The sequence below is a fragment of the Diadema antillarum genome, unplaced genomic scaffold (genome assembly GCF_040938485.1).
Source record: "Diadema antillarum isolate AM-2024a unplaced genomic scaffold, OU_Dant_1.0 seq00001432_RagTag, whole genome shotgun sequence".
NCBI lineage: Eukaryota > Metazoa > Echinodermata > Echinoidea > Diadematoida > Diadematidae > Diadema > Diadema antillarum.
In genome coordinates, this window is record NW_027272183.1 from 237,291 (window position 1) to 265,060 (window position 27,770).

The 27,770-nt window shown below is 39.1% G+C and overlaps 1 protein-coding gene across 1 annotated transcript; it reads right to left on the bottom strand.

Moving 5' to 3' along the window:
- Positions 1 to 90: 90 nt before the first annotated feature.
- Positions 91 to 27,770, bottom strand: LOC139709410 (serine/threonine-protein kinase H1 homolog). The gene is made up of 3 exons (XM_071621377.1): positions 26,692 to 27,770; positions 3,778 to 4,098; positions 91 to 601 (listed from the first exon to the last, which is right to left on the bottom strand). Exons 1-3 carry the CDS (start codon positions 27,571 to 27,573, stop codon positions 353 to 355), a joined length of 1,452 nt encoding a protein of 483 aa, XP_071477478.1. The 5' UTR covers positions 27,574 to 27,770; the 3' UTR covers positions 91 to 352.

Sequence of the window (27,770 nt, forward strand, 5' to 3'; positions counted from 1 at the left end):
GGAAGCATTTTTATTGTAACTATTGTTCATATTTTGTGTGTTTAACAACACTTAACATGGATTATACGGATTCAAATTTTTACAGTGGTTGTTTCTAGCCCTAACTCACATTTTAGAACTATTTTGAAGCACTAATGCTGGGTTTTTGTTTCATCTGCAAATGGTAAATTATGACTTTAACCACATAGCCCTTGATGAGAGTAACACTACTGCTTTAATTATTTCACTGGATGTGTAAAGGCACGAAAAGTGGAAGAACATTGGATGTTGTCTGGTAACAAATAAAAAAGGCCATCCATCACAGTCTCAGTCTGAAGCAGTACATTCGGACACATAGCACTACTCCATAAAATCACCTTGGTGATGTGGATGCCGACATGCTCTGTGTGTTCAAAGGAGGAAGCACACCTGGCCTTGTAAGCGGGTGGTCCGTGGGGGTCATTGTCCTGGACGGTCCTCCCTGGATGCTGGGCAGGAGTGGCGGAGGACTTGTGCTGGACTTGCCAGCTGGATGCTGAGACATGCCTGACTTGGATGGCGCCCTCTCTTGGGCATCAGGCCTCCCTCCACTGCTGTATCGCACATCATCTGACCTGGTCTCCTGGGTAGGGAGAAGAGCAACAAGGATCACTCTCAAAAACACGTTCTGATACAGCAGGGATGAAACTCATTTTTTCATGTGGAACCACAAGCAACATATTACAAACTTCACAAAGCTATATTTATTACAAACATATGGAAAAGTTTGTAATTGTAAGATAGGCATATGGTGTGAGGAGAAGAGGTTTGCGGCAAAATCATGTGGATATAGTCCTTGCAAGGACCATTGTTTTATTTGGCTAAAGAAGTCCTGAGAAAGAAGAGAGCGGAGGAGGGAAGTGACTTACAGAGAGTGTAGGGAAGGCAAATTGTGACAATCGGGGGGCTGCAGTGAGCTGGCATGCAATATATTTTTCTTTTTCCTTCTGTGACCAAAGTTTCTTGCCAGAAATACCATAATATTTCGTGAATGAGAATGGTAACAAATTAACTACATATACTGCAGTATCTATCACCACGGTATTTTGCCAATAAGAATGGTGCAAACAAAATATGGCAGTATTTACTGTAATCTATGGGAGTTCAATAAAGTGAATGCACCTACTGTTGCCAACAACACATGTGCAGCTGTAAATGAGAGACTTGAGGAACACAAATCTATGAACCTCTCTCCCCTCTCCCTCTCTCCCCTCTCATTCTCACACACACACACACACACACACACACACACACACACACACAACTTAAACAGAAAGAGAAAAAAAAATATCCTGCAGAATTCCCATAGTCCAAAGCTACTAGGATTATCATTTGACCTAGAGCATTGACCTTTAATTCCTTGGCACATAGGACATCAGATCAGGACAAACTTTGGGTTCCAGTGCTCAAGCACTCTTGTCGCCGTCACCCCCACCCCTTCCTGTCCTTTTGTTCTTGCTAACATAAACAAAAACACCTCACTGGTCAGTCAGGAAGTTCTCTGAGGTTTGTATGGAAAATAAACCTCAGTCATCAACAAAATGGGAATGATGAGGGAATTAGTTCTCCGTGGTTTGCAGGAAAAACAAACCCCAGTTATCATCAAAATTGGGATAATGAGGGAATTAGGAACAAAAGGAGAGACAAGAAAAGGTCATAATAGTGTATTCTGGTCCATCTGTTTTCCTACTTATCAGCAGGCTAATGTACACATGAAGTGTTCTGGCAGTTGCAGGAACAATTACGGTACTTAAATAGGTGTTTGTTTATCATTCAAGTCTTCATGTGGCCTGTCTGCTAGTAATCAGAACTCCAATTTTAGAACACATCACTACTCTTGCACTGGATAAGACCACCTCCTCCACATTATTCCGCCATCTCACTGTTACTGTGTACGGGTACATTCATTAACTCACTTCTGGCACAGAATTCAGGTTTCCAAACAACTTTCAATGAGTTTTGGGCAGTTGATAAACACAATGCTGTTTTGATCATGGGATTAGGTCCAAAATGCCAACAAATAAAAAAAGGCTGAAGTGTAACTGCACATGCATTTGAGCCAGAAACACATTAACCCTCATTTCTGTAAAGTTGATAAATGCAAAGTCGTTTGAAACAAGTTTATAACTTGGACCTACCCACACTATTAAAACCACTGCCAACTATAACACATCTCCACACCTTGATTCAAAATGCACAATATAGAGCTGCACAGTGAACATAAAGTCCTCCCAATCAAGTCTAGACAAAGTTGATAAACGCAAAAACTTGGGAAATGCCATCGCAAAGGTATTGGCAAATGCTATTTTGCTTTTTGATGGTGAGTATTGAAACATATTTCACACATGGCGCCATGAGCATCTTTTGATGGACTGTTGCGCTATAAAAGTATATTATTATTATTATTATTATTATCATTATTATTATGGGACAGTTGATAAATTTAACACAAGACATGGAACACATTCACTCTCAAAGATACTCCACATGGGAACCGAAATCTTATTTCAATCTTATCTGCCTTTTAATTCAAAAGAGCTTCATCTGTAGGAGACTTGCCTTAGAAAAGAAAGCAAGAAAAAATTTGGTGTGCTTCATTTGAAAGGCCTATGCTATTGACTATTAACTAGTATGTGCACAGCAGCACATAGCATTCATACCAGAGTTACCATTGTTGTGTGTTGTTGAATTCGCAATAAAGCAAAATTCACAAAAATAAGAACCCCGTGAAGTACAGTAAATTCATTCACATTACCATCACAAGACTGTGATGGGTCTTTTTCGTCTATCTCCAAGATGCTGAGATAACCTTGGTCTCAAAACTACATCAGCAACTTTCTTACAGTGTCCAATTTTTAACTTCTTCTCTGTCCCATTTTTCTCAAAGTTCAGACTTCTTTTCATCAACTTCCACTTCATTACCCCTCTCTCAGCAACTTGCTCCCTTAGGTACATTTTACTACGAAATTGTTTTTAGCAAACATATACCCATAACTCCCCCCTAACTTCGCCCCAAAACATATGCACAAACACACACACACACACAGCTTTCATCACAGTGAAAAGCTGATAAACTATAAACATCAGTTTGCTATTTTCTGTTTCCCCAGGAACACCAGGAAGAGTCAAAAGTCAAATCCCTTAAACTGACAAAAAGTGCCCAGAATAGAAACTTGGACAAGGGGTCACATACTTGAAGACAGAGGGGATCAGGAGTAGTTGGCCAATGTTGGGAGTTCTTGGCAAATATTTGGTGCAACAGGAACAACTGACTGACAGCCACTGTTTAAAGGTGGTACGGTTTGTGCGCAAGATAGGTTTTCTGTCGAGTTATGAACAAGTATGGCCTTATGTGACATAAATACAATCATTGAAAATCTGCCCTTTTTGTAATAATTGAAGGAATTTTAAAAATAAGACTCAGTACAAATACAACAACAGCACACATACAATCTGGGTGAAATCATAGTTTGAGAAACTGTGTGCCATAGTGCATCCCCCAAAGATAAAAAAGTGAAAGTTCCACTCTTTTTCTATCTGTTTTTATGCATGAACCTGCAGAAATACCAAAAGAATAGTAACAAGTGACTGACCACACCTTTTGTTTCCTCATGTCTTCCTGCTCTTTATCCCGAATGGATGTTTCAGAACTGGTGATTTCTGCATATTTTGGTTGCCAATAATACTTTCATATGATGGTAATGTAAGTCATGAATCAGAGGGTCAACTTTAATAATTATCTCTGACTTGAATTTTTACCTTCCTCATCTCCTTGACCAGCTTGTCTAGATCCTTGGCTTTGACCCGCTGACCCCTGTTGGACCTGAGTGACTTGGAAGACTTGTTGGAGTGATTAGAACGGGTGGAGCGGGCCGAGCGACTGGACCGGCTGCGGGTGGACGTGTGCTTGAGCCAGTTCTGGCTGATGGAGCGCTGCAGGTTCTTCAGGCTGGACTGGGCAGCATTGGTCACTATCCAAGGGTGTTTCAGGGCCTGGACAGCACCCAGTCTCTCCGCCGGGTTGATGACCAGCAGCTTGTCGATGAAGTCCTTGCCCGCCGACGAGACGTCTTTCCATGGCTGCAATATTGAAAGAAGATAATAGCATCTGATTTAAGTCCTTGAAGATTTCTCCCATGTATACCTTGCAAATGGGTCACAAATGGACATTTAATATCTCTGTATTCGTTAAGCACATGCATAAATAAACAAATAGGCCTACATGTATAGATACAAGAAGTGATGACTGAACACAAGCAACTTCTGACTATAAACATACAAGTGATTGAGGAAAACTTCTACACATCACACATTGTGCTATGAAGTATGTAAATTCAAAATTCTGTTTCAGTTATTGTAAAATGGTACTCATGTCATCAAATAGAGTTTTTGATGTACGCACACAAAAAAAGAACTGACAGAGTAACATAATATTCAATGAACTAAGAGCCCAGAATACAGCTTGGGCATGAAAAATACAGAGAGACATTGACTTAATGAGCCTACATTCATTGGTATGCCATTCCAAGTCATGGTTTTGTTCCCCAAGCAATAGTCTTTAAGCACCGAATACAGTCAAAATTTTCCAAAGGAGTATCCAACTTTTCACTGTCAATTTTTTCAGCACAATGCCAAAGTAGCTATTAAGTGGTATGAACGATACCATGTTTATCCCCTGCAGTGAGTTGTCAGTCAACGACCGACACTCACTCCGTGCCTGACCCCCAGCCCCAGTGACTAGTATCAGCAAAGGGTTGCAATCCGGGTGTCTGTTTCATATCCACAACATAGGGCACACAGAGGCAGGGCGGGGAGCCAACTTATCACCACAAAATGTTTCACAACCCCCTACCCCCCCCCCCCCCAAAAAAAAAAAAAAAAATCCCATATACCTGAGTCATTTACATCCTACGCTCTCAAGTGTGACCCTAAGTTTAAAATGGCTCTGCATGTCCTGATAAGATCTGTCAACTTTCTACACACCATGAAATTCAAGTCTGCCCCCACTCGTGATAAATGGTATAGAGAAATTTACTCTTGAGTTATTGTGGGGGTATCACAAGTATATCATCTCCCAACCCCATTCATCAACTGTCACAGAGGCAAAAACTTGTTACAGACCTTGAAGCACAAGGTTGTGGGGAAGGTAAGTTTTTAAAGTGAGCATAAGCTTGAATCAAGAATCCAATATGCCTTTTAATTCCTCAAGAGAACACGCAATACACAACTATAAAACCTGTCATTCCAAATTGCACACTCCATCAACATGCACATGACTGAATTATCATTTTGCCTCTCTGGAAGCTGGACTTTGCTGAATCTTCAATCACCAGAATGCTTCCAGCTCTTTCAACATCCCAACAGCATTACATCATTTTCCAAAGGATATATTTAGATCAAAAACAATTTCAGGCACATTGAGCTTCCTCCCTTTTAGCTACATCTACTCAGCACCATCATCATAAATGCAGCTGTCAACAAGCAGCGGGAGGAAATCAGATGAAGAAAGCAGTGACCCCATACAAAGATATTTTCAGCACGTCTACTAATCTCTTCTGAAGTCCAATTACAATGGCACAGCAGTACATCCCTTGAGAAACTGGTTTGGGGGGAGTAAGTGCCTATCTTTAACAAGTCTTTGGAAGTAGTCTTGTCTTCTGGTTGTCTTGCCAGTGCCTAAAGTATACAGGATAGTAACCCCACACTAGAACTTGAGATGATTGACAGAATACAGCACCATCAACTCCGGTTGTAATGAGATACTGCAGTGTGATGCCAGGAAGGGAGGGTGGGAGGAGGTTGCCAGTGAAAAGATTTTCAGAGGAAAAGACTTTTCTCTGTAAGAGTTAGACTCATTCAATCTCAACAAACATTTATCACAACCACCAGCGAGAGGGTTTTCGGGGACCCTTTTGAATTTCTGGACATACGCTCTTTGAATAATCAAGACTTGCCTGATCTTGGGGCATTTTCCCTTTGAGGACGAGCTGATTTTGCTATATCAGCACGCATGTCACACAGACACCTGCTCAAGTATACTCGGGACTAGTGTTCAGCGGGTTAACAGAGTGCAAAGCAAGGGGCAATCATTTCAGGGAGTAGTCCTCTTTTCATACATCTTTCATAATGCTATGGATCCATTCCAGTGTTCTAAAACTCTGAGTAATGATTTTGATTCAAGGGGAAATTGTAATAGACAAGATGAGGGTGCATTTAATGCTGCAAATACTTGCTCACATCCATGAGCAAACCTGTGTCATGATGTGCACATTAACCCATCCTATTTGCGAGATGTTGACATCAACAGCAAATAAAGATGGTAGTTCTGAGAGGGTTTCCCTTGTTTCCCCATGATCCCCCCCCCCAAAAAAAAAAAAAAAAAAAAAAAATCCTGGAGGAAAACGGCTGAGGTGGTTCACTGACGAGGCGTGCTGTTTCAAGGCAACTATTGAAGCGATTGTTTTTGTTTCCTGGAACGGAGATGTTGGTGTACGTGCGCAACATGCTAGGAACCGAAATGAAATAATGAGAAAGCCCAGCTTGAATGACTCCCGCTTTTTCTTCACTCTCTCCCTTCCTATCTTGGAATCACCTTCACACCGAATTTCTGTAAAAAAACACAAAACTTTGATGTTTCTCTCCGCTCCACATTGAAATATATTTCAAGTGCAAACCAAGCTCTGGCATTTTAAGCCTTTTATTTTCTCTTCATACCAGTACCTTGTTTGTTTACAGAAAGAAAAAACTCATACAATGTTGTATTTAATTACACTGGCCAGAATACTGTTATGTACACTTTTATCATGGATCTTTATGAAAACAGTGGGACCTTCATTTCCATCCATGTACAACAGTACCTTCCTGAAACTTGCTAATACAACAGTGTGGGGAATTATCCTGTAAAAAAAAATCATCTTTTTTGATAGTAAACCGGTTCTGAAAATAAAATGGAGAGTTAAAAATGTAAATAGAATCCATCAAACTGTGAAACCAGAGCTTGATCGTAATTACTGATAAGACTTTACATCTTCTGAAAAATTGGCAGGGATTCATGAAAGATCACACTGAAATCTAAGTAAAAACTTTTCACATTTGAAAACAATGTTGTTTCAGGAACAGAAGATGGAATCCGGCAATTTGGGGATAATTGAGAATACAGTCATTCATCTCTGCGGCATCTCATTAAGCAAACCAAAGAGTTTTAAACGTCAGTCTCCCTGTTTCACACATTATTACAACCCTATCCAATCTAGGAAATGACAACACAATATCCACTTTGCTTCACCCTGACACAAGAAATCCTGCCATCAATGAAACTTCATTTCCACAGGATGGTCCACCAAACACATAACTGAAAATCTTTCTTTTTTTTCTTATCCAAATCCTCAAATCAATGAATTAAGTGGTCTTTTTACCAATGCGTGTATTTAGCTGGAGGCATAAGAGATAAACCGGCTGTTATCTTGTCTTGTGTGTGGACTGTCAATACGCAGACTTACGAAGGAAGAGTCAGTCGGTAGTCATTAGGGAACTTTGAATAGTAGTCGCCATGCAACATGGCTGCTCTTTATAGGATATAAACACCTTGAATCAAACCTGACGTGCATTTGAAGTATGAGAATACAGGGTGTAAGAACTTTAATTGACTTGACTTACATATCACTATGACCATACCAATTCCATCAGAATTGGAGAAAAAGGAAGAAAGTTATGACACTTCGTTTTCATAATTTCATTTTCTTTCCAGAGCAATGATATTGGAGACGGTAATCTAAAATCAGACCTGGTAAGGATGAGACTGCCCTACACATCCCTACCATTTGTTTGCCTACCAATGTTCAATAAATATCCTGTTCCAAAATGACCTGGAAAGAGGAACTACTATTCACAATAACTAATAATAATGTATATGGTGGCAATGATTTAGCAATAGTAACTTTGGCTGCAGTTGATGGAATATTCATAACGTTAAAACCAGGGGTATGAGACTTTTTGACATTGATGTGACTGCCTTGTCTAATTACAATTTATGACTGTGACTTACATATCCCTGCTTTTTGCCAATACAAAGAACATGTTGAACATTAGAATGTCATATCTCCCTTATCATTTGTTTAATTCTTTTAACACTTTTTTGACATTTTGTTTGACTTTATTCTTCTTAAACTCAGCCAACATGAGCAGAGTGAACTTTCCATGCAATTTCACTTTACAGGTGACCTGCTGCAAAACCTAGGATTAGCCTCAGCCACTCTTGCCAAGCCAGATCCAGTGAACTGCAACATTCTGTGACTCAGATACTAACAAGAACAACAACAACAATAGACAGTGTTTTGTGATTTGGCTTTTTTCTCTCCAACCAGCACGTTATATAGGAGGGAAAAGGTTGTTATGCAGACTTGCTTGTTTCTGTCCAGTGTTTGTGACATTATCACAACAATAGAAGCCATGGAAAGGGGAGCGAAAAAACACACCAATGGGGCTGCCATGAGGTGTGACCACTCTCTTCTCTTGAGTAACATGGGAGAGAAAGGAAGAGTTTGAGAGAGTGTCAGAGAGGGGGAGAGAAGCAGACAGACAGTGACAGAAAGAGAAGGCGGAGGATAGAAAGAGGAGAAGGTGGGAGTGGGAGACAGTGAAGAAGGGGTACGGAACCTTGTAAGTGCCACCAAGAAGATGAGACGATTCCTTGCCTTCTCAACCTTTTTGGGGGGGTCATGGAAGGCAAGATGCAAGTAAGATTTTGTCTTTTCAACCTCTTGTTCTTCAAGAAAGCAAGAAGGCAAGATTCAAGATCTTGTCTTTGTGACTTCTTAGATCCGTAAGAGCAAGAAGATGAGATGTAAGATCTCGTCTTCTTGCTTTCTTGCTTTCAAGAGAGCAAGAAAGCCAGATTCAAGACTTCATCTTCTCAACTTCTTGGGTCCAAGAAGGCGAGATGGTTAGATATGACTATGAGATCCTGGATTTATTGCCTTCTGGGACCCAAACAGCCAAGAAGGCCAGGAATCATCTTATCTTCTCCGTGGAAGTCCCACGCTTCTACAGAGGGGAGACATATAACTCAAGAGTAAGACAGGGTAGGAGCAATGTCATTTTGGATTGCTTGGGTGAGGGATTGTTGAAGTACATCCTTCATGTGTTTATCATCTTTCCCATGTTTGAAACATGTTTCAAAGCCCACTATCAAAACATGTTTTTGCAAAGGCCTTTTTGATCGCATTCTCAAGCTCTTACATTTCTCATCTCTGTGAGTCGAGAGCGAGGCCTCGACACTGCACAGCTCTGCTGCCCAGTTTTACCCGAGCAGCAGAGAGATGCAGTTCACAGTGGTTGGCATGGGCATGTCCGAAAGTTTTATAAACGCTTTTCAAAACAACTTTGCATTGAACCATGCACTCCACAGAAACACATTTCTGGCTCAAACGCCTTTGCAATCTCACTTTTTTATTGGTGTTGTGAAAAGCATTTTTAACGCAATAATCAAAAACAGTTTTGCATTTATTGACTGCCAAAATCTATCTGAAAGTTGTTTGGGAACGATAATCAATGGCAGGAGTGAGTTGGTAAATGCACCCAAAGACCACTCCTTTGTGATATCACTGAGTGCTTGTGAAGAATACTAGCCTGTGGTAATGTGAAACTGGCCATAGTCACACTGTCTGGTCAAGGAAAACATTCACCCTCTTCACCAAAACAATACACAACGCGAAGAATGAGTCTCCTTCACAAAGCATAGTTGAGCATGAAGGTCTAGTTGTAATCAAAAGTTCTACTTCTTTTCGATCTTTTTTTGGGAGCATTTAGAATGTTTTGCCTTGTCTAAGCTCCCATAATTCTGTTCATGCATTCCAAATACTTGACCCTATAAAGAGAATATACTTTTCACACTTCACTCTGCAGTTTTAAAGGCAAACAATACATCTCAAGTACAAGTGATGTAGGCCTAATATGTATAATTTTCTGTCTTCTACTGGTCTCTCTGTTCTCTATCTTGTATCATCACCATTCATGCTTTCACAATTCATTAGTTCTCTTGATCAAAGGAACTATACGGCAGAGGCTTAACCTACGTGTAATGTAAACAGCAAATATATTGCACATATCAAGTAGACTACAAAATTCAGTGAAGCCTGTTCCAGTCCTACCATTAATCATCATCAACTCAATTATTCCTAATAACCACCCGCAGCACACAGCATGTGATGTTCCTTTAATTATGTGTCTGTTTGGGGGTCAAAGAGAAAAGAAAGGAGAGAGAGAGAGTAAGAAAAAAAATATAGGTGGTGCTACCATCATCATCATCATTAAGAAAACATTCATCAAACGAGCATGCTTTCACACTGCGGTGGGTCAGTTGTGGGGGAGGGGGGGGGATTGAGAATGTCTGTGGAAGACTAAATAATTGTGTGGTCAGTCAAGGAATGCAGAGACCCATGAGCAGGACTGATACTCAGGGGTACGATGCATGCAGAGGTAAGCCTTAGAAGTTATCCCTGAACAGCGGACTCTCAATGCACCGCCTCGCCTGCTTGTAATGCTTCAACAAAGGCCATTCGGGCGCATGTTGTGCACTGCCCCAAGGTTCAACCAAAAAGCAGTCTTTCTTCTGCCAAAAGGATAGGGGGGGGGGGGGGGGGAAAGTTCGTAAGAAAAGAAGTAATTTCTTTAGTGGCGGTGAACAATGAATGATATTTCTTGTGCGTCAAGAGTGGAGCACCTATCGCTGCTACATTGATTTCAGAACATTGGGTGCGGGATTGTGATTGTATCGGAGAAGAGATCCTCTTACATATCCTCAATCTTCTACTCCTTGTAGTGTGCATGTACATGTACATATTCCCACATACTTCCATCACCTCACTGCAATGAGTATCAGGAAGCTGAAATTCTGTTTACCAGGCAACACTAACATTCACATGTCATTGTCAAAGATGAACATTAACATCAGAATGTAAAACCACAAATAGTCACTGCATAAAAATTTTTATGATTTGCAGCCGACAGCCTTTTTTTTTTTTTTTTAATTGCCAATGGCATTCAATGAACATGCAAAGTGTAGACAAGAACTTTCACATGCATTTAATTTCACAAATCTTGGCTCTTGCAAAATTCATGAAATTAAAATGTAGGCCCTACATGAAGATTTCTGGTTTTACAGCAACATTCATACATGGGTATGAATAAGAAGCTGATAAAAGTGTGAATATCATGGCCCTTGCTTCACTCATGTTGAATGTCATCTCCACAAATTACTGGTAGTCTAATGTCCTGACACGTTTGATACTTTGATGATACATTTTAAAGGAAACCAAAGCCCATATTTGAATGTGAATTGGTGAAGCAGCAATATTAGCAGAACGCATTTGTGAAAGTTTCAGAAAATCAGACAGTTACAATACTGTAAAACATGATATATTCGTGGCATGAATTAGCATGAAATTTTCGCAAATTGCCACTGGCATCCAATGCATATTGTGTAGATAAGAACTTTTTAATTTCAAGAATTTTGAGGCTCGCGAAATTCAAATGCACACGAACATTCCTCGTTGTACAGTAATTCAAAAGTTATGAACTTTTTTAGCTTCAGTGCCATTATTGCTGGATAAGGAGACTACTATACTGATGTCATTATGGACAATGATATAAAGGGAATATAAAGAACTTGTAAAATATTTTCACTTTTCCAGCTTAATGAAATAGCACTTGACTTACCTCTTTCAGAAAGCAGGGGGAATATTACCCTGAACATGTCAGTAACAAGTTAATGGAATGTGTACTTTCCATGAAAACTAATTTTCTTTTGGAATTCTCCTTATATCATGTATTGTGTTATTTTATCAATGCTATATATCTACGTTCATCATAATTTGTCAAATACTGTAAAACGCGATATTTTCATGGCATGAAAGTGTCGCAAGTTGACACATTAAACGCACAGGCCTATAGTGTAGACAAGAACTTTTGAATGCATTTTAATTTTGCGAATCTTGGCTCTCGTGAAATTACAATTCACGGGAACATTACTCCTTTTACAGTTATTAGAAATTCAAGCTCTGGCTACAAACAATAATTTTTATTGAATTGATAAAGATATAAACAGTGGTAAACTAGAACCTTCCCTTTTTCCACTTTTTATTCACCCATTTACGAGTGCAATAATAAAAATTTAAAAAAATCTTAAATACACATTGCATATAAATGTTGCGGTAAAGTTAGAAAATTATGTCCATGACCATACACTTCATAAACCAAGGCCCTGTTGCATAAACATTGAGATCAAACATCGGTCAGAAAATCAAACATAAGTCGTTGAGTACTTTCTCCTTGGCCGATACCTCACTTATGCTTGATTTTCTGACTTACAATGTATTTTTGATTGCATTTATTTATGTAACAGGGTACAGGACAGACATCCTCCAGAAATACAACCAACACATGAATAAGTCTAACCTAGACTTGAATCAGGGAGGGGAATAAAAGCCCTCACAAACTCCAATTGCCAGCCTTTCCTCCTAAGAAGAAGGGATTCATTCACTCCTGAGACTGGGAGAGAGACGGGTGATGAATCAGTGGTCCTGGAAACCAGCAAACAGAGGAAGAATACTGCCTGAGAATACCCTCAAATGTTCATGCTTACCCAAACAGTTGTCACAGAGGATGTACAAAGACAAAGGCAAATTTCCACGCCCCCTCTGGCTGTGGCCTGCTGGAGATGAAGAATCTTTTCGTCAAAAAAGCCTAATGGCAAACTGGGCTTTCAAAAAAGTCAGCGAAAAACTTTCAATAGAAAACAAAAAAATTGGGTGTGTCACATACTTTCTTGGAGAAAAAAAAAAGAAAGTGAAGAAAAAGGAGCAAGGAAACAGATCACAACATACTATGTGTACTTGGTATACACATCTTCCTGTCCACCAGCATTGTCAAACATTCATTACCACATGAGAAGTCCAGACAGTTTTAAGTCCAAGTTCTTGTCCATGTTCAACCTGTCTAAAGCACCATTACAGCATGTGATGAACTGGATCAAGCACTGACATGCTCTAAGACCATCGAACCATACATCAATTTTAGGGCTGCTCAGTCTTTACGTGTTCTAAACCAATCAACAATCTAACTTCTGCAATTAACAAGGTAATTCATTCACAAGCAGAATTTTGAGACATGAAACTTGTTCTTATTTTTTCATTATTTTATTATTTTTTTTCCAATACATCAAGCATCATGCCATCAAGATGTGTGTTATACCTATTCCCAAATTAGCATCTTAATTGTTATCTCAACTGTACAAGTTTACACAAACAAATCTTAATCACTTACATCAAGTTTTGACTTTCACAGTAAGGTAGATGTAAATCCAGGAAATGCTTGGTATTAGAATGTATTAGTACGAGGATGAACACTTACCTTTTTTTCTTAAAAGAGAAAACAACTGCATTTCTTTTTTTTTCACGAGAGAAAACAACTGCATTTCTTTTTTTTGTCTGTCCAACAATTTGATCTAAAATGCATTTTGAAACAATACATGTTCAGAGTTATGAAATATCCAAACTCTGAAATGAGTATCTGTCCCAACAGCAAACTGCTAACAGCATTTTATATTCCCTTGTCTCTTGGTACTACTATGCCTACAAGCAAAAGAAACTACCTAAAGTATGTGCATGCACCATGGTGGAAGTGCATACTGTTTGCACATGTATGCCACATATTACCAGAAAATAACAACTCTCATGTGAGAAATTGCCAATTATTCTCTTGAAAAGTGATGACTTCTTTCGTATTCTGTCAGTGTGGTCCTCCATCATACATCAAACTACTAGCAAATTTTTTTTAAAGTCCCAATTTGCAAAATATATACCGGTAGTGTATACAGTACTTACAAATTCATAGATAACCTCCAACCATCTCAACCATGTTTTTGTGGTTGAGGCATTCTGACTGCAGACATGCAAAAGGAATTCAGCAAAACTAAGTTGAAAAAAATCTTGGGTTCATGATTGGCCACATGTTTAGGAGTTACTTCAAGTGTGCATTTCTAGAATCCCCCCCCCCCAAAAAAAAGAGAAAAAAACCCCTCAATTAGCATAATACATACTGAGAAATACATGCAAAAATGAGTTCTTTGCAGTTGCAAAAGCCTCCTTGTTGCAATAGCATAGTTCTAATTCTCCAAAATTTTTGTCTGGGGATGTTGCTCATTGTAAATCCTCTCTTTGCATTCATATCAATGAAAAATTGACAGAAACAATTAATTCTTTAAGATTTTGATTAATGAATGTCAATATCAGATTCTTTTATGTTTTCCAAGAAACATAAAACACAGTTCTTTCATGCATATATTTAAACCGAAATGCATAACACTGTGTGTCATTCCATGTGAAGTTTTACACAGGTTATGTTGACATCACAATACAAAGGTAGCTTTTGTGTATGTGTGTGTGTGTGTTGCCCATGGGACATTTCATCACATGACTATCTGATACCGATAATTACCCACTGCCTTCCATTAGTAATGAATTTGATGAGCCTCTCTATCATCTACAAATGTATGTACATTTACCCATGGTATATATTTCAGCAAAGTATCAAAGATGATGAACATGTATTCACAAATGGTGTAAATACATTTTCTCTGCCTGTACAGCAAGGAACCATTTAAGAAGACCAAGTCCTGTGCTTAAATGCAACAATGACTCATGTATTTCAGGTGCACTGAATTTCTGCCATTCAGGTCTGCAATTTGGTGTGTGCTTTTAGGATTGGCTCTAGTGGACCAGGGAGGTGGTATAATGGTTTGCTTGTTGGAAGCAGGGATGAAGAACTCCAAGGGTGGGTACCCTCCTGGCACACAGCGCCTACCTCTATCCACTGACACAAACGCAAACAGACCCACTCTTATGCTAATGGAGGCATCTGCCGCCCCCTCTACACAAGTACAGTCTTCCACTGCTGGCATTGGGACATATTTGCTTCATGAAAAAATGTAGTTGCATAAGGAAAACACTTTGATGAGTATTTTCACTCTGTATTGAGCATTTTCATATTTCACAGAAGCAAAAATCAACTCAATATCAGATAGATGAAGGATAATTTCTGGTTTGAACAAAGCTGACTAAGTGACAGGTAATTGAATTCGACCGTGTGGGATGCAGGACATACTTTCACTTGGGTCTGCCCGGATGACAAATTTCAATGGCAGGAGACGAAGAGAAGAGGTTTGAAGTGTTTTGAGTAGGAAGTAAGAGATAAAGGATGCAAGAAAGGTTGCTTGGTACGAACGCAAATGTTTGGAAAAACATGCAAATTGAAAAATATCTTCTATTTGTCGACCTCCGCACAGAGGGGAAAATTGACTGGATATAGACCTTTGTCGGCAAACTGTAAACAGCAGCAAAAGTCAATCGAAACCACTACTCTTTTGACAAAACCAGAAACCTACGGTTTGTTTAAACTACCTCAACATAATGGAAGCCCTGGTGAGGGATTCAAACTCTTTTTCTAACAGGATAGTGGTATGAATTCATCCGGTAGTTCCTAACGTGTTTGAAACCTGAATGCTGTCACTGAAAAATTGTCATCAGAGATTACACAGAAGAATTCCCTAAAGGACTGTAAAAGCAATTTATTTCTGTACAATGGGGGTTGGTGACTGTCATCCCCCCCCCCTCCAAAAAAAGTGAAGTTATTATGAGTAACAAATGTTTACATGGGGGATGTAAAATACTTGTTTTCCAGTCTTGAAGAGCTGATAGTCACAACAGGTTTTGACAGGTTGTTTTGCAATGTTTTGTTTCTTTCTTTTTCCATTAACGTGTGAGGTAGTGATCCTGTCTTACAGAAATGCAAGATGATTTCTAACTTCATTAAAAGACTATGCAAGTTCTGGCACTTGAATTGACTTGGACAGCTGAAAACTGTGAAATTACCCAGATATCAAAAAAGGAACAGAACAGCCATGTGAATAATATTCATATCAAGTACGATGCAGATATTTATGAGAAGCCTAGAAGGACTGACAAAACATGTGTCGTCATCATCTGTTTCAATTAAAATGTATGGCATTCTACTGATTCACAGTCTGTCGAAAGAGATGGTTTCTGGGCCTATGTAACATAGTATATTGTTTTCCCATGTACCTATCAGAATATCATGAGAAAACTATAGGGCAAACATGTTTTGATCTCTATGCACTCAGAGCCAAAAGAAAGAGGACTGTGCAGGAGTTGCCACATTCATGTAACCAACAGACCACTACTAAAGAAAACCATTACAACACCCCTATTCATGTAGTAATGATAAAGACTCCATCATCATTGGTTTTGACTTGTTCATCGAGTGGCGATCTGTTAAACTGCACACTTGAATGAGATATTCAATAATGTCTTGGAAATCGCAGACTATTACCTTTCAATAGACCTGCACAAAGGTGAAATTCCAGCTGAAGTGAATGATGTAACACAGAATCCACACAGGCAACACCACATGAAAAGTTACATATTGGTACTAAATACAGTGTAAGTTTGACCTTGTTGGTGACAAACCTCTTTCATGCTCATCTTCTACAGTCCTATCTGGATATGAAACTCTCATGAGCAGATGAGATACTGGTTGCCATGGCTACATGTTTGCTCCATGTTCACAATATTTCATACACTAGTAGGTATGTCTCATGTACTAGAGTGTACACGTAGACATGCCATATCAATATAACTGATGTTTTAAATCACCAAAAGGCCATCCCCTTTCCCTTCCCTCTTCCCCCTTGTGTCCCTAATTCATCTACAAAGCTAAACATTGCCCCAATTCTGTCTCCTCCACAAAGGCAACCAAGTCAATCAATAGAATCGATCGCCACCTTTGTTCCCTCGTACCGTTATAGTTTAAATGAGCTGCATAACACTCCTCTACGACCTCTGGCATCTGATGTCACAATGGGATGATGACATCACGTGTCCCACTGGATAGCAATGGGGAGCACCAACACACCTATGCTAGTCTTCGGTCAAATCTCTATTGAAACTTTGTATATAAACTATATACACGCTAACAACCTGCAACAACTCTGAAATGAAATTGCAGGGAGACTACACCTCATTTTCAGCCTATAGTGTCTGAATATAACATGTCATTAATTTAACAAAATCACCAACAGAACTACACATTCCATATGTCTGTATTCAAGAAACAAATATCATAACAATGTTATCTCAAATAATATACCAATAAACAGAGGACAATTCAATGTGCAAACATTGTTTCTGTGGCTTTGTGTATACAACAAAAATGTGGGTTCTACAAATGCAACATTGATTTTTCTTTTTTTTATTCAGCCATTTCTGTGATGTAACTCAACAAAGGAAGAAATATAAACCAGTCATTCCAAGAGATCTGTCTCGAATTTTCTGGAATCAAATAAGTGAGTTTTTGGTGAAGAAAGGGTAACGTGCAGGCTATACTGCATGTAATTAGTTTTTGTCTTATTGATTGCTTGTTTGTGGCATGCCATCAAACAAACACGTAGACCTACGTGTACAGAAAAACACTTTCAAAGCCAGATATTTTTGTGTGATTGATAGCTGTGTGAAAACACAGGCTAAAGACTTTTAGACCTCATTAAATATTCATGAATTGGCCTGGGCCGAGGCACAATGGAAGGTTTGTTAATGCTGCTTTCAAAGTGAAAGCAAGGACATTTAAACAGACCCGTGTACCAACGTTATTCACGACGTTTCTGAATCATATGGCAAATGATAAACAAGATCAACTTCATATTCTTTTATAGAATATAATCTATTTAGTCACTACATGTACAACTATATGAAGGTACAGATTGTAGGTATGGTTTGCTACAAGGGAGTACCACTGTATGCATTGGGTTGCCATGGGCCATATGTTATGAAAGGGTATTTATTTAGTTTTTGCACATAAAATGTTCAAACTAGTGTACATGTGTTGCAAAAAAATAAATAAAATCACAGTATTATTTCTTAGAGATCGAACCTCTACCAATAGCAGATGTCTTGGTAATATGAGTGCTTTTGTTTGTCTGTTTGTTTGTTTTGTGTGTTTTTTTTTTTTGGGGGGGGGGGGGGGTCGTTCCCTCATCAAAACCTCAAAGAAGCTCCTTGCAAACTGTAATACAATTTTTGGTTGTGTGTGTGCATCTTTTTTTTATTAACTGTCCATTATTCTGTCAATTGAAAAACTAAATGTTATTCTGTATCTCTTTTTCTCTAAAACATTTTTTCCAGATCAAGTGAAATTGAGGTGATAAACATATATTACAGTATAACTAACACTCTGACTTTAAAATTAGACTTAATTTCAAAAAATAAACTTTGCAGTAATAGCAACAGTTGAAATCAAGAATAATACTGTACTTGCTGTGCCACAGCTAAAAAGTTAAAACTCTTCTTTACTGATATCCTGTTCAGAAGCATGTAGCTTGGCAAATGTTTTGGTATATCATAGCAAGACAATTACAACTTGCTGAAGTTACTGAACGATTTAGTATCACTGCATTACGATAAAATGAATCATATCATTTGATACCTGGGGATATCATTGTTTGGTGCAGTAATCTCCATGTTGAATAAAAGAATAAAAAGATCTGTGGAGTTTCTTTTCAACAATCTTTTGCTTTATTCCTACAGCTCCAACGTGTTTACTTCTTAATTTCTTTAAAAAAAAAGCACTTTATTTTTAGCACATCAATGGTGTATCAAAAATTTCAAACTATATATCCCAGAGATAATCACTGTACCTATCCAAATAACTACACTAATTTCTATTTAAAATTGAATGTTATCTGGGCTGTTTATATAAAATGAACACCTCAAATAACAGCAATGAATGACAAATGTGATATTATTTTTAGTTCACATATATATTCTTCCCATGTTCAAAGCATTTAGTGTTGACCGTCATGCAATCAGTACGTGGAAGGAAAAATGTCACATTTAACACAATGTTTCCTTACACTAAAGCACAAAGGGCTCAGTTCTTTTTCACATCAAGTTACCCAGTCACAAACATTTGAATTTCCCTACACTCATAGTCGTTGAAAGAACATACAGACCAGCGTGAGTACACGTTCATCCCTTCCGAAGGGAAGTGAAAGACGGGCAAGTCATCAAACAATGACGTCTCCTTCTAAAACCCTTCTTCTTTGTGGCTTATCCTGTCTCAAAGTTAGCAAAAACAAGGGAAGAATTATGCCCCAACACCCTCATCTGCTAAATCACCCCCTACACAATGCATCCAGCCAGAGTTGAGAAGGGCGCTATGTGCTCTCGTTTATGGGCCCCATTATCCCCACCTCTTTGTTCCTTCCAGAAAAACAGAGCGGATCACAGAATCTTTATTCTTCTGAGCAAACAAAGTGTACAATGGGAGCTAGAGGGAAGGGAGCACAACCAGATATTCAATGAAAAAAGGTTCAGTGCTGGACAGCTATCTTCTGAATGGCATTTAAATGTGCAGAATAGGAGCATTCAAACTCTGAATGGATGGGTTTACTGGAGAAGGGGATGCAGATAGTTTTAACTTGTTCACAAACTAAGCACACAATCTCTTTGCACAGAGGGTTTCTTTGTGTCTTGACCAGAGACCATCCCACAACTGATAGGCCTATGTGGTCAGCAAGGAGGACCATCCATATCTCATTCTAGCATACTTACTGTAAACCACCACATGACTGTGACATCCCATGATGCACTGGGAATTTGAGATTGACCCATAACTCAAAGGTCTAAGTGGACGTATCATTCTGGTAGCTCGACGCTGTACATTCTCTACTTTTACAACATTCTTCTACCTCAATACCAAACAGTTCCAGATATCGCTGGCATCTTGTTCAGTATTGTTGCGGGTACCATGGTAAAGACCAAGACAGCAAAAGCTTCCTACTGCACAACTCTTCACGAGTTTATACAGTAGGCAAAAGCAATGAATTCTCCTTGCGGCAAATATAAAACAAAAACAAGAAGAAAACACCTAAGTACAGTACATGGACTCTCACACAGCTTTGGAATACCACAGCCAGTAGACCTATGTACTGCATGCATGTATTCTGCTTTGACAATAAGGCCAAAATGGTTAAAAAAAACAACAACACACAATTAAACAAGGAAACAAACATCAGTTTGTATGCTTTTCTCTTATTTATACAATTTAAACAACTGTGATGAATCCATTTTAAGATATAAAATAATTAATTAGGCCTGAACAATTCACCACTGAGAATATGATATGTGGTGGCATTCTGCATTCTTCCAAGATAGATAAAACAAAGTAATCTGTTCACATTCACACATACATACATCCGTGCACATATTCACACACATACAGAACTACGTAGCCTACTTCAAATCTTGAAACTCAGAGGACCCCCGCTTTGAAACCTTCCTGAAGAGAGCTATTGTGCTATGATTATGAAGCCCATCAAAGCACAAGTGTTCAAAACATGGCAGGGGGAACATGGGAACCATAAAGTCGAAAAAACAATGCACATGGAAATCCTTTACTGCATCAGAGAAAGAGGCCAAAACAATGACATAAAAATCATGCAGAAGAATATGTAGAATGCCATGATGATTGGTAGGAAAGGGAACTTTGCAAATATCTGTAAGACACCTGTATATCACAATCAGGCGACATGACCTCAAAGGTCCACCAAACAATGGGATGCTTATTTTACTTGTGCTCCCTTTCCTTCACAACTTTCCACACAATGGCACTGAGCCAACTTTCACCTCAGCAGGACAGCCATTGTTTTATGGTTACCATGGTAACGCAGGTCATATATGTCAGAGGTGGGAAGAGGTAGGCTGCAGTTGGACCCTTAAATGCCTGTCAAATGGTGATTTATGCCCATTGAGTCAGATACAAAGAACAGCATTCGAAACAACAGGGTCATTCTATCGAGACTCTAAACAGGATTGAGGCATCACCTGACCAGACTAAAACAACTTGATGCAAGAACTTTCACTTGAACTTATCCATCTGCTGAACATTGTGTTTGCACACAAAAAATATATGAACAGCTCTCTATATGCATCATCCTACCTAGATTATTACCAGATCAAAACTGCATTTGATTTGGTACAAAATAACATCAATCCAATTAATAAATGGGCCCATACATTATTTGTCAACTTCTTACAGTTCTGTTTTGATCGCTTGGTATTTAGTCCTGATTATGTGCTAAGAATTTACAGTTTTTATACTGTCTTTTTCATTTTATTTGTGGGACAACACTATAAACAAATCCTTCATCATATTCACTTTCTTCTCTACCACATGTCAATCACAATGTTTGATGAGAACAGTACCTACATTGAATGGTACATTGTATGTGTTTGAGTAATCCAGAGAACAAACTGACAAGCAGAAATCTAACAAAGCTCAAGACAGACCACAGGGATGATGTTGATCAATGTCACAACAGGGGCATATACTCAAATATCATATTTCAAATTAGACTGACTGATATCTTGAAACTTCACATACCATGATATCCACATTATTTTCTTTTCCTCACAGTTCTCGAGCTTATATTTAGGTGTTCAAATTCATTGTAATGTACTTTAGAAGCATACATATGCCAGGCGTCCTCAAAGGATAAATGGGTTTCATTATAAAATTAAACTGCTTTTGACAGGCAGAGAGCAACAAACCCCATGGCATTTCTGCTCGCCTTAGGGCAACTGTTCCCCCTCTCTATAGGACACAGTCACTGTTGAAACGTAAAGGACACTTGCCCAAATGCCTGTTTTTGGCGAGTGGTACCAAGGAAAGCTCCTTGGTGGTACAAACATACTTTAGCCATGCCTTGACAGCATCAGCAGGAGAGTCAACAGAAATGAATATCTTTACTACAAAACTTTGAAAGTAGGCAATGTTTGAAGAATTTGGGCTAAACTTTGGAGGCATGTCTCTGTTCAGTTCTCAACTATTGTAAATTTAACAGAATTACGTTACACCTAAAAGCACATGAAAAATCAACAATGATAAGACCATCCATGACTTCACAGGAATGCTGATCATGTGTATGATGCTTTCTCTTTCACTCAGTTCTTCTGTTTCTTCACTGAAAAAATATTCTCCTGGTAGAAACTAGAATGCAATTGCCAGAATCTTTACCTAAACCTTGACCTTACTTGCTCTTGTAATATCAATTTCCTTTTTGAAAACTGAATGAAAATATAAACACACATTTTGTTAAACATTTTTCTGTCATTTTTCTGAAATAAGCAGTGGCCGTTCAGTCAAAACTCTATTTTAGTAATGTCCATTTCCTGTTCAGTCTTGTGACCCAAAAGTATTTCATCTAATCTGCCATCACTTGCCTTGAGGGAATCAAAGGATTTTTGGCTCTTAGTATTCTACTTTCACTTTCATCTTCTCTCTGGGTCTTGGCAATGACCTAGTAGCTAAAGTTTAGGCCTATAGTTGGAGGTCACAGTGAAGTGACCCTAACGGTGAAAGATCAAATTGACGGTTGACCAATCATTCAAAGGCGAGGCATTGGAATTTCTCATATGGCTTGCAATGAAGTCATCTATCACAAACAGTGTAACTTATATGTTCATAATCACACATCATGCTAACTAAAAGGTAGGCCTACAATGTAGGCCCTATAATACTGCAGTAATTTCTTTGAAATTCTTTGAAATCAATAATCAGAAAAGACTGATATAGGTTCTGGATTTTCCTTTTTGTTCAGTGATTTTGAGCATCCCCCAACATTACATGAATACACTGTAGATTAGTGATTAAACAACTAACGTTATATGATAGGCCTATGCAATCCATTGATGTCTTATCCATTCCAACCTTTCATGCCTTTCATTTTTTAATGTATATTGTAAGCACAAAGCACACTTTAATTGTTCAATCCTCACCTGGTAGGTGGGACAGAACTCTCTCAAACCTCCTTCCTCTTCGTCAGTTTACAAAGTAATTATGACTTTGAGTCATCAACACAATTTTCTCATCATACTTTCTCTGCCTGTGTGTGTTGTTTGTCTCATCCGAATACTTCCAATAAATACATAGGCCTACATGTAGATACACTCACATACACACATACAACAACGGATACATAACTGTTGTATGTACCACCTAATTGAATGGCGATTGGACAATACCGGTGGAATTTGGTTCCCCACGCAGATCCCATGCCCCAAGGAACTGCTCTCCTCCTTGGGATCTTGCCGCCCCCTCCTGAGCAACCTGGACAAATACACAACACCCTTCCTTCCCCCTGACTGTCTGAAAGTAACTGAGCTTTGGACATGATCAATTGTCCTGGTCACATTTTGCTAATGGTCATTTCACTTTGTTTGCACCGGCAATGAAATCCATGAATAGTTGTACACAGCAGGTAGAATAAGAAATCATGCCCTTGGGGGCATGTGTAGGAGTGATGAAGGGGGCACCATTCTGGTAAAAAATAGGACTCTGTGAAACTATTTCCAGATAAGATTTCTCCCGACAACGAAGGAGAGTTTAACAAAGGGAAAACATACCAGAATGTCTCATTGTTCGATGCAGCCCTGGTGCTTGATTATACTTCTAGCTAGCTATGCACAAAACATTCAAAGTTGAGGAGAAGGGGGAACAAGAAAGGGTTCACACAAAACTGCATAATGCAAGACTTGGCTGCATGTCTACGATATCTCTTGAAAGAAATAGGCGAGGCCAGTCTAAATTTTTGTTCTACATGGCACACTCCTGTGCTCTGATAAATTTGTTGAGGTAGTATGCCCTATGAACATCTCTTGACAGGAAAATGTGAGATTAATTTTTTGCACAAATACAAGCTACCTAAAAGACAACAGTGGCTAACTTACGTCAACAAAGGGGGGTGGGGAGTGGCGGAGAGAAATAGACAGCGATATTCATCATGTATTCTTCTTGCCCAGTAAGAGTAAGATGTGCAAGTATCTCAGATGAAAATGGTAGAGTTCTGGTGTGAATTTACCCAGTATAAGCGCCAATCAAGCACCAATACTTCTCAGGCAGTACTGCATTCACATTGTCCAGTTGTCCCAGTGCTACGCCGGTGTTGTATCCCAGTTGTACAGGGACAGGTGGCACTGGCAATGTGCATTTCCGAACATCACAAATGTAATAGTGTAGTTTGCCGCAGTACAGTCCTGTTACAAATTGATTCCAGAATGTTTCCCCCTACAAATGCTTGCTTAGCACTTATCTTTACTGGGTTATTAACTCACACCAGAACTATACAGTTTCATCTGAGAAATACTTGCATGTCACAGACAGCTTACAACTGTAGCTCATTTTGGCATTAAAGACCCCCCCCCCCAAAAAAAAAAAAAAAAAAAAAATCAATTGTCTTTTTATTCATGTTACCCTTCATTACAATATTAACGTGGCCTACATATTGATGGCAAAAACAAGGTTTGAATTGACAATTTTAGACAAACAAGAGGGAAAAAATCCTTAATTTTGCTCAAGATAAAATTTTGAAGTGACTCCGAGTCAAAAGGAGACCATATTCTCCATGAAATGAAGGTACAATTTACACCTTTCTAATGGTAAATCAAAAAGCTAATCTACGGATTGTTAATCTCTTGACATGACGTTCCCCAAAGGCACCCGTACTGAGGATGAAAAAGATTGCTGACCGCCTCCCGCTTCCTACATTGTATTATATGCCAGATATATGTGACACTTGTCTCAGCATCTAGGATGATGGTGTGTCCAAGAGATCATGGTCAGATTGTCATTATATCATTTAACAGAAACACATCATGAAGATTAAAATATTTCCCACTACAAATTCAAGAGGATGCTGCTGTGGTCACTGCTGGGTACATTGATCAGCAGTGAATACCCACTGCCCACTTGTTATAAAGTTTCGCTCCACTACGAGTTCACAGAACTCAGACAAGTGATAATATGCGTTGAACAGGTCATTACAAATGCACTGCAACACCTGTCTTTGTGATGGTTAACTGTTTTACACTGAAAAGGCAGCCATCAAGGACAGATTACCAAGTCTTCAATTGCCTGGGGAGAGAACTTTGGCCTCTATTAACCAATGGCCTTCATGCTTTTATTGCTTCATGGTTTACACAGCATAAAATCTAGAATGACTCAGAATGCCATAAAAAGATAGGACCTGGATGATTACCACAGCCATGCTATCATCCGATGTTGATCTTTTGTACAATAAAATATCTTTGTTCACTGTTAAATAGTGCAAATACTGTTTTGGGCCTACTGAAGTCTGGTTTATGATCCATACATACATGTACAGGCATAATTATGTACAATTTATGTACTGAAGCCAGGGAGGTGTGTCTCTTTCTTACACATAGTTTTCTGCTGTGGCATAAATTCACTGAAGCACTGTTAAGTGCTGTATCATTTCACTGTTCCATTATCACAGTTGATATCAATAAAATGTCATCAAACTTTAAAAAAAAAATCAAAATATTGAAATAGAATCCCCAAGTTTACCCATTTTCACTGAGTTGTCTGATAGTGGTTGCAACCACGGAATGAAAACTTAACTGCCTGAGGTGATATGACTGTGACATTAACTTGCAATTTCCACATTGGTTTGTGCACAATACATCTACTCTATCATAAAACAGTTGGTTTGATAATTTTGCGACTGCACGTGCAACCTTTCATTCTATAAAACTGCCATTGTTGCTCAGCTAATTGTAAAACAGATCAATGATGTGCAAATCTCTTTTCATTTTCATTTCATGTAATATTCGGGAAACTTAGAGAAGCTTTGTTTGAGTGAAGGTCAGTGTTGCATATCAAAGGCGGCTAATAAATTGCTGTCCAGTAAAAAGAGAGAAACTTTCTCATTTCAGGTCTGGATGAACTCTCCAATTCTATGAAACGTATCCGGGCAATTACCCCCAGAGGGCAATTACCACCCGGCTAAATACTGGTTAGTGGTAAGGTTAGAGTTAAGATTAGGGTTAGGGTTAGGTTTAGTGTTAGGAGTTTGGGTTAGGGTTAGGATTAGATTCAGGATTAGGATTAGGATTAGGGCCAGGGCAAGGGTCCGGGGTAATTGCCCAGGGGGTAATTGCCCTAGACCCCTATGAAAATGTTGTAGAATGACATTTCACAATTCCCACATGCACCTACTTGGGTATTTGCATTTAAACTCACAGAAATTATGCTAGGAGGGTTCATCACATACCCAGGTAATGCTTCCAAATTTCTCTCCCCCCCCCCCCCCCCCATTATTTTCCCCCCTGGCACGAAGGTTTTCTTAAAGTTTCATTTGTTGTTGTTTACCTGAGATTCTTTTAGGATACTTAAGTTAGTTAGAGGTTGGGATCACTGAGAGCTATAATTCATTGATTAAAGCATGCACTGCCTTGTGCTTATATGATATGCCTCGTTATAATGCTCAGATATTATGATTATCAGATATTTTGATAAAAATGTAGCAAAGTCAGTCAACCTACAAAGCACTGTACAATGAAATGTATGCATCCACGCACATCCTTATGCAAAAATAGAAAACAAAACTAAACAAGCAAAACAAACAAAACAAAACAAAACAAACAAAACAAAACAAAACAGTACAGTAAGTAAATATACATCTTGGTGATGCAGGAAGCTGGAAAAGGAATGTCAGACATAGATGAAAACATAATTAACTTCACTCACGTCGCCAGTGAAGGAATATTTAGCCCTGAGTATCTTTCGATATAACCGTGTCCTGTTGTCGTCGTCAAACGGCATGCGACCACTCAAAAGGATGTAAGCCACGACACCAATAGCCCAGAGGTCAACCGACTGATTGTACGGCTTTCTCAAGAGTATTTCAGGAGCAATGTACTCTGGTGTCCCACATATTGTCCTCATCATGTTATTCTCCGGCCCTTCTGTCGTCCTACGATAACTTGCAAGTCCAAAGTCGGTGATCATGATTTTAGAGTCATTTCCTGGATGATAATACAGGAGATTCTCAGGTTTTATGTCTCGATGCGTGATGCCAAGTCCATGCAAATAGCGAATAGCATCCAGAACCATATGCAAAACATACGTGGCATCTCGTTCCGTAAAATTCCCTCTCGTTACAATCCTATCGAACAACTCGCCACCCGTGGCTAGTTCCATGATCATGTAGATTCTGTCCTTGCCGTCGAACACTTCCAAGAGTTGTATGATGTTGGTGTGCCTAACTCGGCGCAAGATATTGAGTTCCACTTCCCAGAATTGCTTTCCCTCTCTCTTCTTCTCCACCATCTTGATGGCGTAGGGCTGCTTGGAGGAGCGGTGCTCCACTCGTACCACTCGGCTGTACGTGCCAGTCCCGATAAGGGCCTTAATGTCATATTTTGCGTTGACCCTGGGGTCGAACTTGACCTTCCACCGGGCCTTCTTCTGTGGTCTATTTTCTCCATTATTGATGCGGTTGTACTGACTTACTTTGGCCGATGTGTTATACCCGTTCGGTACTCCGCCAGTCTCCACCGTTTTCACCCAGTCGATGTGCTTGTCCACAATCGGGGAGTCGGGAGCTAACTTGCCGCTCCCACAACCCATCGCAAGCACCTTTCTCCTCCAGTTTTCCCGCGGTGTAAAAGACACATAACTCACAAAATATCCACTTCATGAAAACATGATGAAGATTTAATCCAATTGTCCCGACATCCGATGTTCATCCATGGTTGTCTTCCTCCGTATCAACATGGTTTTCTTTTCTCCTCCTAAAAGTTTTCGATCGGTCGCATTACATACTA